Source organism: Lagenorhynchus albirostris, chromosome 1, assembly GCF_949774975.1.
Source record: "Lagenorhynchus albirostris chromosome 1, mLagAlb1.1, whole genome shotgun sequence".
Classification (NCBI taxonomy): domain Eukaryota; kingdom Metazoa; phylum Chordata; class Mammalia; order Artiodactyla; family Delphinidae; genus Lagenorhynchus; species Lagenorhynchus albirostris.
This window is the reverse complement of record NC_083095.1, coordinates 185,958,125-185,973,008: the sequence shown is the minus strand read 5'-3', so window position 1 is coordinate 185,973,008 and position 14,884 is coordinate 185,958,125. Positions and strand designations below refer to the sequence as shown.

General features: G+C 38.3%; 1 protein-coding gene across 1 annotated transcript in view; it reads left to right on the top strand.

Annotated features, from left to right (window-relative positions):
* ITGA8 (integrin subunit alpha 8) overlaps positions 1 to 14,884 on the top strand; it is a 181,171-nt gene that overhangs the window by 109,710 nt on the left and 56,577 nt on the right. Inside the window, exons 21-23 of the mRNA XM_060162498.1 lie at positions 2,606 to 2,698; positions 7,247 to 7,326; positions 12,586 to 12,666. Of these exons, the coding sequence (XP_060018481.1) occupies positions 2,606 to 2,698; positions 7,247 to 7,326; positions 12,586 to 12,666 (254 nt within the window). The remainder of the gene's footprint in view (positions 1 to 2,605; positions 2,699 to 7,246; positions 7,327 to 12,585; positions 12,667 to 14,884) is intronic.

Sequence of the window (14,884 nt, the reverse complement as noted above, 5' to 3'; positions counted from 1 at the left end):
ACACCGTCTACTGCTTTGTGCTGCACGTTTTTCTAGGCACTGGGAAGAGAACAGATACAAAAAACCCCCTGCTTGCTTAAGCTCATTTTCTTAAAGCGTATGATTTACCCACAGAGCTCTTGACTTAGGTATCTGGGGTTCATTTGCCTTTTCTTTGTTTTGGTTTTGGCTCTTGGTTCTTCTCAACCATGTGGAAAGAATGGAAAGGAGGTGGTTTCTGAAACTTATCCTTGAAAATTCACATGACTTCCTTAAATGAAATTTCGATAGAGCTGACCGACGGATAAGTGGTCCTCGTGTTTGGAACCCTCTTCCATGGTCCTCTCATGGGGTCCTTTGTGAAAGTCCTTAGTTTGCAAGCTTATCTTTGGGAATGAGGCTGACAGGTAATATATCAGTAGCACTTAACAAGTTAGAGTGAAATAATGGATGAACATATGTAGCTATTACCATGGGCAAGAGCAGGGCCATAGGGACATTAGGTTTTGAAAGATGGAAAGGGGCTCAGGGTGGAGATCCAGATGTGGATTTCTAGCCTGAAGACACAAGGGAGAGCTGTGACCAGAGGACAGGAGTCCAAAGATAAACCTCCTTTACTTTCCCCTCCGTCGGGTGTAACTTTTTTTTTTTTTTAATGCTACCACATAGAAATAACTTTTAATTCTCTCCACTCAGTTTATATATCCTTGCAGACTATTTTCTCTACCCACACGTACACACCTCCATCTCTACGTCTACGTTTCGTAGACTATCTTTCCAGACCAACACTCACAGATTTAACACATCCTTTGTCATTCTGGCATGATATTCCACTGTAAAGATCCATTAATTGAAACACGGGAACATTTATAATAACACAAACATAGGTCAGTAACTCCTTTTCCACTAGATTTCACTGTTTTCCTTTCATGTGTTTTTCACATAAACACAGGACAGAAGACTAGAAAGCAAAACACCACAATCTCAGTTTTTTCCACTAACCTGAAACCAATGTTGAATCACAACCTTGTTCTTGCTAAAATAAACAGTATTTTAAACACAAACACAGATGCTGCAATAAATAGAACCCTTATTTTCCCTTGTGTACTAAATTGCCATTATGGTACAAATAACAGGCTTTGGCAATGGACGCAAAAATGCAGTTTAAGATCCAGATCATCTCCTAAAATTATTCTTTGAACCTCAGAGAAATCTCCAAAATGAATGAACAATAATCTAAACATTACTCCTGAGCTATGAGATGCTCAGGTGCCCAGTTAAACAAAGCAGTGTTCAAGAACTGGGGCCCAATAAGAAATACACTAACACCACCTCATACAATCAGCAAAACAATAGTCTCCCCAAATTTTCCCCTTAAAAATTACATCATCCTCAAAAACTTCAAAAGAGAACTATCATATGATCCAGCAATGCCACTTCTGTGTATATATACAAAGGAAATAAAATCAGTATCTCAACTGATACCTGCACATCCATTTTCATAGCAGCACTATTCACAATAGCCAAGAGGTGGGAACAACCCAAATGGCCATCAGTGGGTGAACAGATGAACAATATACAGTACACACATACAACGGAATATTATTCAGCCTTAAGGAAGGAAATTCTGCCACATACTACAACGTGGATGACCCTTAAGGACATTAGGCTAAGTAAAATAAGCCCGTCGGCTGTAACCTTGAGACCTTCTCCAGCACACAGTTCTAAGTGCCTCTTCAAACTTGAGTTTTTATACATTCTAATCAGAACAGGATATGGGGCAAGACGGGAGGTGAAAAGCAGTGGGTAAACATAAAAAGTGTTCTCTTCCCATCTTAAGTATTTATAGGATTGAACTAAGATTGGGTGTGTAATCTCAAAATGGAACCATGGTATGGAGAAATTTGTGTCCAAAGCAATTCTCTTGCAAATGGTCATTGCGTTGTAGGATAATCTATAATATATATCTTGCTGTCATTTCATGTTTGCAAAAATTAATTTGTTTAGTTATGTTTAATTATCCATGATCTTCATGGCCCAAACTGAACATGAACAGTAGTGCAAATCATTTCAAAAATGTTCATATAAATAGTCTACTAAGCATCTTCAGGGACTTCCCTGGCGGTCCACTGGTTAAGACTCAGCGCTTCCACTGCAGGGGGTGCAGGTTCAATCCCTAGTCAGGGAACTAAGATCCCACATGCCACGCGGAACAGCCAAAAAAAAAAAAAAAAGAAAAAACAATGTGTGTGTGTGTGTGTGTATATATATATATATATATATATATACACACACACACACACACACACACACACATACATATATGTATATATACATATATACACACACACACACATATATATATATATTCTACTAAGCATTTTCTTCCTCAATGAAACACAACAAATGTGTTTACCCATACAACATGTTTCTTCTTAAAATTAAACTTTGGTCTTTTCTCACAAGCTTCTCTTCTGAGTTGATGGTCACACATGAACCCTTGGGCTCAGGCACTCACACAGGTGTTTGAAATCAAGAGAAGCTGCCTGGCCCGCAGCATTGCTTTTGCAACAGGATGTCGTTTATTCCGCCCCTGACTCCACACTGGTGTTCTTTCCCGTTGCAGGCACTGCGACCACTGAGCTGTGAGTACAAGATGGACAATGTCACCCGAATGGTGGTGTGTGACCTTGGGAACCCTATGGTGGCTGGAACAAACGTAAGAGAAAACCAGATGCACTTAACTGATTTCTGTCTAATTGAATTTTAAAGAGAACTAGTGGAGAGCACCCCCAGTTAGCACTCAGCAATTTAGCACCTGGCAACTAAAACCAATTAGGCAGGAAATTCCCAGGGTAGCGGGATTTTGCATCACAACCCCACACTGAGTGGACAATCTGAGCTAAAATACACAAAATGATGAATACTTTCATATGCCTTTTTGTGTGTGTGTGGTACGCAGGCCTCTCACTGTTGTGGCCTCTCCCATTGCGCAGCACAGGCTCCGGTCGCGCGGGCTCAGCGGCCATGGCTCATGGGCCCAGCCGCTCCGCGGCATGTGGGATCTTCCCAGACCGGGACACAAACCCGTGTCCCCTGAATCGGCAGGCGGACTCTCAACCACTGCGCCACCAGGGAAGCCCATATGCCTTTTCTTTTGACATCAGTCTTACATGTCTTCAGTCTCAACAAATCTCTAAAAACTATTTTTTTTTAACTACAGATTTTTTTCTCGAGTATATTTTCTTTGAATTTCACTACAAATGTTTTCTTTGAATCCAAGAAGAACTACGATGTAAAGGATTTAAGAAATAACAGAATTAAGAATTTTAGCAAAGATGATTAAACTTTTACTTTAGATATACCTCCCATGTGAATATCATTCACAGTGTTTTCCTGTTAAAATATTACCATAATCCAGGTTTGAAAACAGCTTTACCAGGTCTCTATTTTCCATGCATCTTACTTGCTAAAGAATAATGCAGAAAATTGTTTATAGCAAGAAAAAAGAAAGGAACAATCATGATCTGTAACAGGCTTATGAAAGAATAAGGAATCTTCTTTTTCTTTCTTTGTTTCCAGATTTAGGAACTTCCCATTCAGGATTACTTGTGGTCAATAAATTCATTTTATGCCATTGCAGTTTAAGTATACACAGAGTAACTCCTTGTAATAAATATCACAGTAGAAATCATTATTTTATGGAGTTATAAATCAGGAGAAAAACCCTGAAATCTGCAAATACTACGTAATTGTTACAAATTAAACATATGTATTCCTCTGTTTTAAATTAGATGCTTATGATTCATTGATAATGAAATGGCCTGTTTGAAAAAACCTTCCTGGAAATGTGTAAGTGTGTAGGTTTGTATTAGAACAGCTTCCCAAAGCGTCTTCCAAAGAGTGTTAATCCTTTGAGGCAAGCCCTTAAAAGGGAGCCCTATAGTCACTGCTGAGAATCATATCCTCCCCTGGGACATTCAGGTGCCTGTTCCATTTTAAAGGTGCTGAGAAGTTCTGCAGTAAGGAAACCTTCTAGCCCAGTGTTTCTCGTATTTATTTGAGCCTTTGAAACTTTCTATCCAGTAACACCTATTCCCAGTTTATAATCTAGGATATTGTGCTAAAATAATGTTTGCCTTTTTATATTCTAAATTGATTATCATTCCGTTCATCCTGAGTATTTAAAAGATATGCCAAGCTGTAGTCTAGTAAACTCACTTCTTGGGTCAAAAAAGTAAATATTTAAATGAAAGGTAAATGTTTATAACAGATTTTTATTAATTAACATGTATTGATTGCCCTCTGTGTTATAATTCCATCACTGGGTGTTTTGTGTGTGTTATCTCATTTAATTTTCACAACTACCAACAATCCTATGAGTCAGGTATTTCTCCTGTGTTATGGATGAGGAAACTGAGACTCAGAGAAATCAAATGAGTTACCCAAAGTCTCACATAATGAAGAACAGAAACCAGGATTCGAACCAGGCCTCAACAAAAAGCCCACGTTCTAGCAGGTCTGCAAAAATTGGATAAAAACTAATGAATAACAGATGAGATTTTTCAACAAAGCCATGAAAGATAGAATGGGATGTCTAAGCTGAGATATTAGAACATTTTTCATTAGAATCCTTTTATCTAGAAGCTATAAATCCTTTGACTAGTTTTCAAGAAAAATTCAGCCACCCAATTTGATAGGAAAAGGTCTACCTAAGGCCAGACAGAAATGAATTGACATGGTGGTAATGGTGTTAGCATCTGTAGGTGACCGGGCACTCATTCCTTTTTCAGTATTAAAAGTGTTATATCCAGACCAGAGATCATCTAAGGTCATCAATAACTAAGGATAATCTTGGAACAAAAACTGGACACCAGTGTTGTTCAAAGTAGAGGGTAAAAATGGCAGTGTGGTCTTAGCCACAAATGTGTTTTTGTGAAAAGATGTCAATCCATTTTACCAGCAAATAATCTGTAGAAGTCAGGGAAGTAAATTGTTTGTATTCGTTTATCTCTGAGGTCTATAGTAGAAGAAACCTAATAGCTTTCTTATCTCACCCTTGAATGCCCTTAAACACATCAAATTTTATTGCATTCTGTTTTGTTATAAAATGCTTTGATTTAGTTACTTCTTCATTTTGTACTTCTAAAAGAATACTCTTAATGGGTTGTAGTAAAATTCCAACTGTAAAAGTAGTCCTAACTATTAGAAAGCATCACAAATTGCCGGGATTAATTATCCCAGTCCTGATATTTTTTAAAAAGTAGTTTTCAAGTGACTTTTTATTTTAACAAAGTATTCAAGGTTGTATTCAGAAGTTTACTTCTGATTTGTGAGTAGTAACATCATTTTCATATAATAGCTTTAGTAATGTAAAATATTTATATACCGATAAGATTTGTAAAAATTCACAAAGTCTCTCTAGTAGGATAATAAAAAAAAAAAAAAACAGTGGCTCAACAAAGGCTCTTGAGAATCAATGCCCAGAGATCTGGCTTTTGGTTCTAGTTAAGAACATATGTCTCTTATCAGTATGAAATTGTCACACCTTTAGGGTATCCTCATCTTGTGCTGAATAATAAAAGACCAACATTATACAGGCCTCGCCACAATATAGTAAGCTCCCCATCACTGGAAGTGTGCAAACAAGGGCACACTCTTTTTCACCACTTTTAATTACACCCCTTCTATATGCCTGGTACTAAACTAGAGTCTGATAATATCGAGATGAAAATGTACAATCCCCATTCCATAAGAAACTTAAAATTTAGCAACATTATAGGTTGAGTCATGGGTGAGTAGCAAAGAAGGAGACAAAGAATAAAGAGAACATTTCTGCCTGACCTGGCCTGTGGGCTTGGAGGGTGTATTGCAGGAGGACCCCTTGTCCTGAGTTTTGACGCATGAGTAGGAGTTCTGCAAGTAGAAAAAGCAGGAAAAGACTTTAAAAGTTTCTAAAGAAGAGAGAAGAGCATGTGCAAAGCCCCAGAGGTCTGACAGAAAATTGCACATTTGGAATTATAAAGGAATTCATCCTGGCTGGGACATAAGGATGTATAGGCTAATAATTAGGCGCACCCTAATTATTATCCCAGTTTCTCCAATGATCAGCAGTGATACCTTGGGCAAGTCACACTGAGATGGGAGAATACCTGTTTGCAGGAATGTTTGGAGCAATGCAATGATACGGTATATGTAAAGCCACCAGGGCAGTACCTGGCTTGCAGCTCATTCGGTAAGGGCTAGTGAAATGAGGATTTATGATAAAAATGATGGTTTATTATGAGTTCATATTATTACTGGTTCATAATAACACGAGTTTGATTGCTGGTTTGATTCTCATAGTGTAGTGGCTGTGAGTTCCAGGTTCTGGAGTTGGCTTGTAGCGATTTCAGTTCCAAATCTAGAGTTTATTTGCTCGGCACCTGGAGCAAGGCACTTAATCTCCCTACTCCTCAGATTGCTGCTGGACTGTAAAATGTCAGCGTTCACTGTACACCTTGTAGTGTGGATGTTGTGATTACATGAGACATTGCACATAAGGCTTAGTACAGTGCATGAGAGCCTAAGTAATATGATTACATGTCTTAGCTATTATTTTTACTTCCTTGTTTATATTATCATTGGATTTACTTTTCTCCAGGTTTTTAAAAAGCTGTTTTCAAACTATAAAAATAGTAAGAACAGTTTCAAAACTTTGGAAGAGAAAGAAAGATGGAAAAAATAATCCATACACTCACAACCTTAACTGCAGCATATTATCCTGGTATATTTTCTTACAAGACACCCTCACTCCTGTACAGTAATTTTTCCACTGGTAGCCTTTTAAAACCATAGGTGAAACCATGGCACATATAACTTTGCAACCTTTTTTCTTTTTTGACCATAGTTACATTAGAGGCATTTTCCACATGGCATAGGCTTCACCGATGTAGCTTCAATGATGACCTAAATGTCCATCAAACAGAATCATCACAGTTTTCTAAATCAATCTCTTCTCGTATATTTAGGTTGTTTTTAATTTAGCACATAAAGAAGGTGGTGGGAAAAGAGTTGATAGGAGGATAAATGAAGAGAGGGAACCACAATGTGTAAGGACTCACATTGCCTGGGCCCTAAAGTCTCAGCTTTGGGGTAGAAGCAGAAAAAGGGACAGCAGTCTAGGGTGGGGATTTGCAGGGATGACTTAAAAAGATTTCTATGCTGTGTATAAGGTTCCTCCCATGTAATAAACTTAGTGTCTTGTGATTTTTTTTTTTTTTTGTAGTCTTCTCTGGGCCTCCGATTTGCAGTTCCACGACTTGAGAAAACAAACATAAGCATTAACTTCGATCTCCAAATCAGAAGGTTAGACCTTTACATGCCTGAAATACCATCAGCATTCAGTAGTAAAGAGAATCCATGGTGAAATGAATGCCCTCATCAAGCTCCTTCACCTTAAACTTTCTTCTGAAATTAGAACCCAGACGTTCACAGACCATTTTTCCTTTGTTTCTCAGTTATTAGTTATTTCTGTTTTTTTCCTTTTTCTTTTCTATTTTGTGTGTGTGTGTGTGTGTGTGTGTGTGTGTGTGTGGCTTTTGAAGAAGAGATCCATTCTGCAGGCCAAGGCGTGACAGTAAAATTTTGTCCTGAGCACGCTCCCACCCCACCTGCTCCTCCGTCTTTCCTCTTTCTGATGCACATGGCTTTTCCCACCCTGCACCAGTACCCCTACCACATCCTGCCATTCTCTCTGCTGGAGGTCAGCTAATCCCTGAGAACATAATTTCTCCAAAAAAAGCATAGATTTTGAGCTTGCAATCTTGTAATCTAACTTTTCAAGGATGAGTGAGTCTCTGATGGTTTAATTGTGAGCAGCAAGGCAGGACGCAGGTAAGATCATATATTCAGAAGGCAGGGCCTTCTCTGGCAACTCTAAGCCAAACCCTGAAGGGAGCTGCCCCTTTTGTCTAAGGCTGACTCTGCCCCACGATTCAAGTGGGACTTTACCTTGTCTCTGTCTATTCTGTTTGCTCCTTCATGGCTGAAAATAATATTTCATGAGTTAAAAGACCTACAAAGAGCAATGTGTCATGAGGGCCAGGGATTCCCAAGTGTGGACTTAAACCCTTTAGCCAGCAAGGAAATCAATGTAATGGCTCTAGACCTGGATGAAAAGAAAAGGATACTGAATGGAATATATCAGAGTTCATGAAAAATTCCTTTCAGATACATGTAAATGTGTGTCATAAGACATCCTGTAGGATGTATATAAATATATATGTGTGCGTGTATACATATACACGCACACATATGTATTTGTGGGCTGCAATTTTAAACGTGTGGAAAACACTGATATAGACAGCACATGCCCAGCGTGTTCAACCCTTGTTCTAATATAACAATGTCTCTGAAGTCAGTACCTACAATTTGGTTCTCAAATACTGGTGTGCAAGAGGACTAATCTCTAAACTTACCTCCTGTCCTGCAAGAAGGGAAGTCATTAGAGCGTGATGACTTTTAGAGAAATTACTTTACAGAGTGGATTACTTTCTAATAGCTACTTCAGTTAGAGGTTTACCAGCTTTTTTTAAGAAAGTATATAATCCTGGACTTCCCTGGTGGCGCAGTGCATAAGAATCCGCCTGCCAATGCAGGGGACGCAGGTGCCATCCCTGGTCCATGAAGAGCCCACGTGCCACAGAGCAACTGCGCCCGTGCACCACAACTCCTGAGCCTGCGCTCTGGAGCCCATGAGCCACAACTACTGAAGCCCGTGTGCCTAGAGCCCGTGCTCTGCAACAAGAGAAGCCACTGCAATAAGAAGCCCACGCACAGCAACAAAGAGCAGCCCCCGCTCACCGCAACTAGAGAAAGCCCACAGGCAGCAATGAAGACCCAACGCAGCCAAAAATAAATAAATAAAAATTTTTTTGATCTTAAAAAAATATATATATATATATATAAAATCTCTATAAGAATGTAGTAGATTTTTAAAATCTGCAACCTGTGTCACAAACCATATCCTCTCAACTTTGTGACAGATTTCTAGGAAGGAAGGTTTTCTAACTTAGGTGTTCTGACCTTAGTTCTTTTTCGAATTTAACTTAAATATTTTCTGCTGAATCTTAGAGATTTTAAAAATTTTACCCAAATTAGTGATGGGATACAGATGGAATGAATTCATCTATCATACCCCTTCATTTTACCAAAAGCGTATTAAATCATTTCTTTGTATCTATATAAATGTACATTTTCCAAAAGGTTCAGGTAGTCCAAAATATTTTCATTTGGAAAATCTCCTGTTTATATTTCTAAGTTTTCAGAAAAGAAAAAGAGAAAAAGAAAAAGCACTCCATAGGGAAGGACCATCATCTCTCCAGACACTTCAGTAACCTGCAAGTTTCTGTTTTTCACCATCATTGTCTGTAACACTGATCCTGCAGTAGCGTGAAGCTTTGCATCACTTCAGAAAAAGATACCTATCTCATAAAAGTTGCAGCCTTTAGACAGAAAGTCTGGTACAAGGATGCAAAGCAAATTCCTGATGTTTGCTTCTTACCCTTAATTGCATTTTCGAATAATAGAATGGATGTAACTAGTAGCTGAATCAAGGAGCAAAGGACACTAAATAATGTTGTAAATGCCTTCCCCAAAACCATCCTGTAGATCATCATTCAAATAATGAATTTAGAGAGGAAGTGCTGAATTTGATGGAAAATAGAAATGGTCGCATTTTAAACATCGCTCTTCATCTAAAATGGTCCATGATTATATTCCATCCTCAGACACTAAAGAAACTCATGACTATTTTAACATTATTCTGAAAAATACAAAAATGCAGAAATGTAGAAAGAACTGGAGAGGCAACAGTAACATACTAAACATCAAATTCCCAAAACATAAAAGTTTTGAGAATACTTTTAATATTCAAATATAGTGGTGAGCATTTATCTGCACGCTTTGCTGGCGGGCTCCAAAGATGTACATAAGTGTTTAATGGATGGTTTGTATTCAGTTTAAATGTGCTTAAACCAAAAATAAATTAAACCAAATGCTCTCAAGTCTGAACTCAAGCTTTTGAGCACACTGACCACCGGTACCCGCATTTAATATCCTTTTCCACAAATAGAACGCAAAAGAGAAAATTAATAAACTTAAAGTATTTTGTGTCACCAAATGTTTGCATTAACTGGTCTCTCCATGCCCCGGCTCTATGTGACATGTAAACATCTTCCTCCCTGCTTAGAGCTGGTCTCAGTTTGCGATTCCCACATACAAACAGATCTTTGTGATCATCCTTGAAGCTGCTTCCTCAGTAATGGTGAAATGAACATTGTATTGTTTTGCTGACATTCCAGAGACCGCAGAAAGCATAGAGGGAATGTTAGAAAATAGAAAATAGGAAACAATAAGGAGAAAGAAAATAGCATCGGAGTAATAAGTGAAAAACATGTTTATCCTTGGTACACGACATAAGCTATAGTCATGGAGAGGAAATTCATCATTTCTTGAGAAGAACTAGCACCGACAGTACAAATAGCTCAGCATCCAGGGCAGTGATGAATTGTTTGTTTGAGTGGAGCAGTGGTATTAGTGAGGGAGGTTTTCCTTCCAGGAAAGAGGTGAAAGATGCATCTAAGTTATATATCCAGCCTGGTGTCTTTTCTTACCAGATTTTGCTGACACCACTGGTTGCAGTACCAAGTGCCCCAGCAAAGCCTGTATGACAGAGGGTGATTTTAATTAGCCTTGGATTCTGCCACTGCTTTTGTGACTTTTCAGAACAGCCTCTATAAGCCTCGTATTAGACTCCTGTCCCAAGACAATTTCGATGCTTGACATCTATTTATATTTTCAGGATGTTGTCATGAAAATTGTATTATTTAAACCACTTGGAAGCAAAATGCAATAGAATTATAGGATAACTTAAACAAAACTTTTTTTCTATAATTCTAATTTCCACTGTTGCAAAGCAGTAGTGACCTAGAAATTAGAACAAGGTCTGGGTAAAAATGTCGAACAATTAGACTTAAGCTTCCAAACTAAAGAGTTCCCTGTAATGCACTTGGAACCATGAAGTCTGTAACAAGGGGAATTACTTAATGACTTCTTAGTAGTTAGTAAGTCAGAATCCTGCTTTTAAAAGAAAAAAAAAAACTTTTTAGTTGACTGATCCTCCCCAGATGTGATAATAATAAAGTGGCCTGGAAACTGGGGTTCAAACTTTGGTGAACAAGTCCCTCTAGTCTCATCACAAGCTTAGCAGTGATACCCCTTTGCAGGAAATGAGCCTGACATTTGCCTGTTTATGTCTTTTATGTGTGTTTGCCGTTTAAGTTGCCTTATCAGTATATACAATCGAACAGCACTTTTCAAAAGCATTGTGGGAACAATTCTGTCTCCTCCTGCTTTGAAAGCAAACCTTTATCATATCTTTTCCAGCTCCCACATTTGGAAAGCTTCAAAAGCTAGTCGGGACATGGCCCATTACCATCATCAGTGTGAGAGCTTGTCCATTGCATCTGCATGAGATTTGATGATGAAAAAAGAGGAGGCTTTCTCTCCTTAATGAGACCTGAATATAAACATGACCTGTTAGTGGTGGTGTCATATCCCAGTCTGCTAAAAGCTGTGTTATCCTTTGGAATATTAGGGTGATTTCGATGACAGCCCAGTAAGACAATGAGTGCAAATGACAGCTGCATCCAAAGCCCAGCGACTGGTCCAGCCTCTTGTCACGTGATGTTTTATTTTCCTTACAGCACTGGGTGCTTAATACATGCATTTTTAAAGTGAAATTTTATATCTAATTATATTTGAGAGAAAGAAACAGCAAACTTAAAAATAATTTTGCCACTGTTCAAAGAAATATTATTAAACGTGCCCCTTCTATCTTGAGATTCTTGAGGTGCCTGATGAACCTATATGTTATCTCCTAACTGTGTTAATCTCTTCCTGGGGTCTTACTTCTTCTCTCCACTGGCCATACTTCTAATTCACTCCTCACTCCTCACCCCTCATCCTGGTCAGCCAGTGAGCATGCAGTAAAGTACACTTATTTTAATATTACTTAAGAAATAAACCATAAGGAAGGTAAGTTTGCTGCCAGAACAATGTATGGTATGATGCATTCTAGAGCCAACCACAAACACTTCTTCCATTATGCGCTGCTCTTGGATTATTCATGCCAGTTCTCCTTTTATTAGGATGGAAAATCAGGAGTTGACTGTGCTGTCCTTTCCCATTGGATGGGCAATGAGCTTGATGCACAGAGAAGTTAAGGAATGTGTCCCTTGTAGAAGCTGGACAAGAACTCAGCTTACTGCCTTTTGGGCTTAGTCACTGCAGCAAAGACATGTTGGCTTCTCTAGAAATATGTTATGTTTTCAGATAAGGTGTCTCCTCATGGAAAGTTATTACATTTCTTTTGCTCACAGAGGATCCTAACATTTCCATTTACAAATGGTTACAATTTTGTAGAATGGATATACTTTTGTTTTCCAAATGATCATATTGGTAATGCATGTTGCTCCTCTGATATATAGAAGGTTTTTTATGATCGTCTATGGTAGTAACACGTCTGAGAAACTAAATTTAAATCATATGTCAACTGTGTTTTAGTTCCAACAAGGACAACCCAGACAGCAATTTTGTGAGCCTGCAAATCAACATCACTGCTGTAGCTCAAGTAGAAATAAGAGGGTAAGTAATAAACAAGGCATTACAGTAATTCTACTTTAATAGTAGCTTTCTGTATAGGAGTTATGATAAAATACTAGTGAAAACTATATGGAATGTTCCTAGTGTAGTAGAGATCACAGTTCCCTTTGGTTATAAAGCTTCATTCTTTTCAACCCATCATTAGCTTTCCACTGGTAAGTAGAGTCAACCCTGTATGATAATGCTAAGGCTATCAAAACAGGAGATCACTTTATTCTCCAAACTGACAGTTCAGTAATCAAACTATAAAAAAACTAGCGATAAGAAGCCAGATAAAATAGGCAACCATGTGATTGCCCAAAAGTCTCACTTCCCCCCGAAATTATTTTCACATAATGAAAATTCAGCCTCACCATACCGCATCTTGAGTTTCAGAAATGGCTAAGTCTTAGATGTGAGGTTTGATGGGCTCTACACTTTGTGTCTTTTTCCTTCTGTCCTATTCTTTGAAGAAGTTGCCAATAAGCAATCAATTGAGAGACAGGAAGAATGTGGTCAAGTAAAAGGCTTGGAATAAATACCATCTGGGAAATCTGTGCCGGGAGGGAAAAAAGAAATTGGAAATGGACTGCATGTAGTTCGTATCTTGCACCAAGTGTGGACTTCATTGATTTTATTCTAATTCTTGTTTCATCAGAACAGTTAAGGACTTGGCTACAAATGTCAACTGGTATTTTAGGCTGAATTGTCCCTGGGGCTCCAGAGATCCCAGTTCCCTTTCCTTTTCTGTAGGTCCTGAGTCCTGGTGGTTCACACTCCTCCATGATGCCAGCTGTAGATTTCTGCACTCAGAGCCATTGTCATTGTGCATTGTCTTAACTGCTGCCCCGTGTGCTCAATGGCGGCGGGGTGGGGGCCCCCCCGTATGCCATCCTGGCACCACTGAGTTTCCACCTAGTGGGCTAGGGAATAATAATAATGCCTAACATTTATGATCTCTTCCTGTGCTACACCAGCATGTTAGCATCTCTTAATAAGTGATCACACCCTCGCTGTACAAGTGAGAAAATTGTGGTGCAAGGTGTTGAAGGCTACACAGCTAGGAACTGGGGAGCTAGAATGTAAATACAGGCAACTTGTCTCCAGCTACATGTTTATAAATGATCATGCTCTACAGCCTATGAGAGAGAGGCTTTTGAACCTTGTCTACACAAATTTTGTGTGTACTTCTGTGGTTTCTTTTCATGCAGATGAATGTTTTTGACATTCGTTCACTTTAATGCCTGTGCCTATAGCTCATTTATTTGAATTGTGGAAGAATATAACATTGTAAAGCTATAAAGTAACTTATGTATCTATTCTACTTTTGATGAATACTGGGGGTTGTATTTTTTCTTTTTTACAAGCTTTCTTATACTATCTCCTGCTACACACGTGGCAGAATGTCAGAAGGGTATTATGCGCTTAGAGGTGGAATTTCAGGATCAGGAAGTATACACTATTTAACTTTACTAAATAATACCAAACTGTTTTCCAAAATAGTTCTACCAAATTACAGCCCCACAAGAAGTGGATGGAAGTTTCCATTGCTCCACATTACTAACTAACTTTCAAAATGGTCTAGTCTTTCATTTTGAGCCAATCTGATGGATAGGAAATAATATCCAACTGAAGGTTTAATTGGCTGTTCCTTGATTCCTAAATGAGATTAAGCAGTTTTATGTGTTTGTTAATTTTTTATTCATCCTATTTGGGGAAATTTCTGCTCGTTCTTTTGCACCTATTTCTACTAAGTGACTTGAATTTTTCTTATTAGTTCATAAGAATCCTTTCATATTCTAGAGTTGAGACAGTAATCCTTTATCAGTCACGCATATTGCAAATGTCTTTTCATAGGGTTTGGGTTTTGTTTGTAAGTCAAGTTTATTGAGGTGTAAATTATATAAAGTAAAACTGACTGTTTTTTAGGTATCCAGTTTGAAGAGTTATGACACCACAAGAACATTCACTACAAAACAGTTCCAAAACCCCACATAGTTTCTTCATGTGCCTCGTAGTCAATCCTACCCTCACTCCCACGCTCTGGCAACCTTGATCTATTTTCTGTCGCTCTGTTTCCAGAAAATCATATAAATATACTCATACAGAATGTAACCTTTAGAATCTGGCTTCTTTCACTTAGCATAATGCATTTGAAAAAAATCCGTGTTCTTACATGTATCAGTATTTTGGGTTTTGTGGGGTTTTTTGTTTTTTTAAT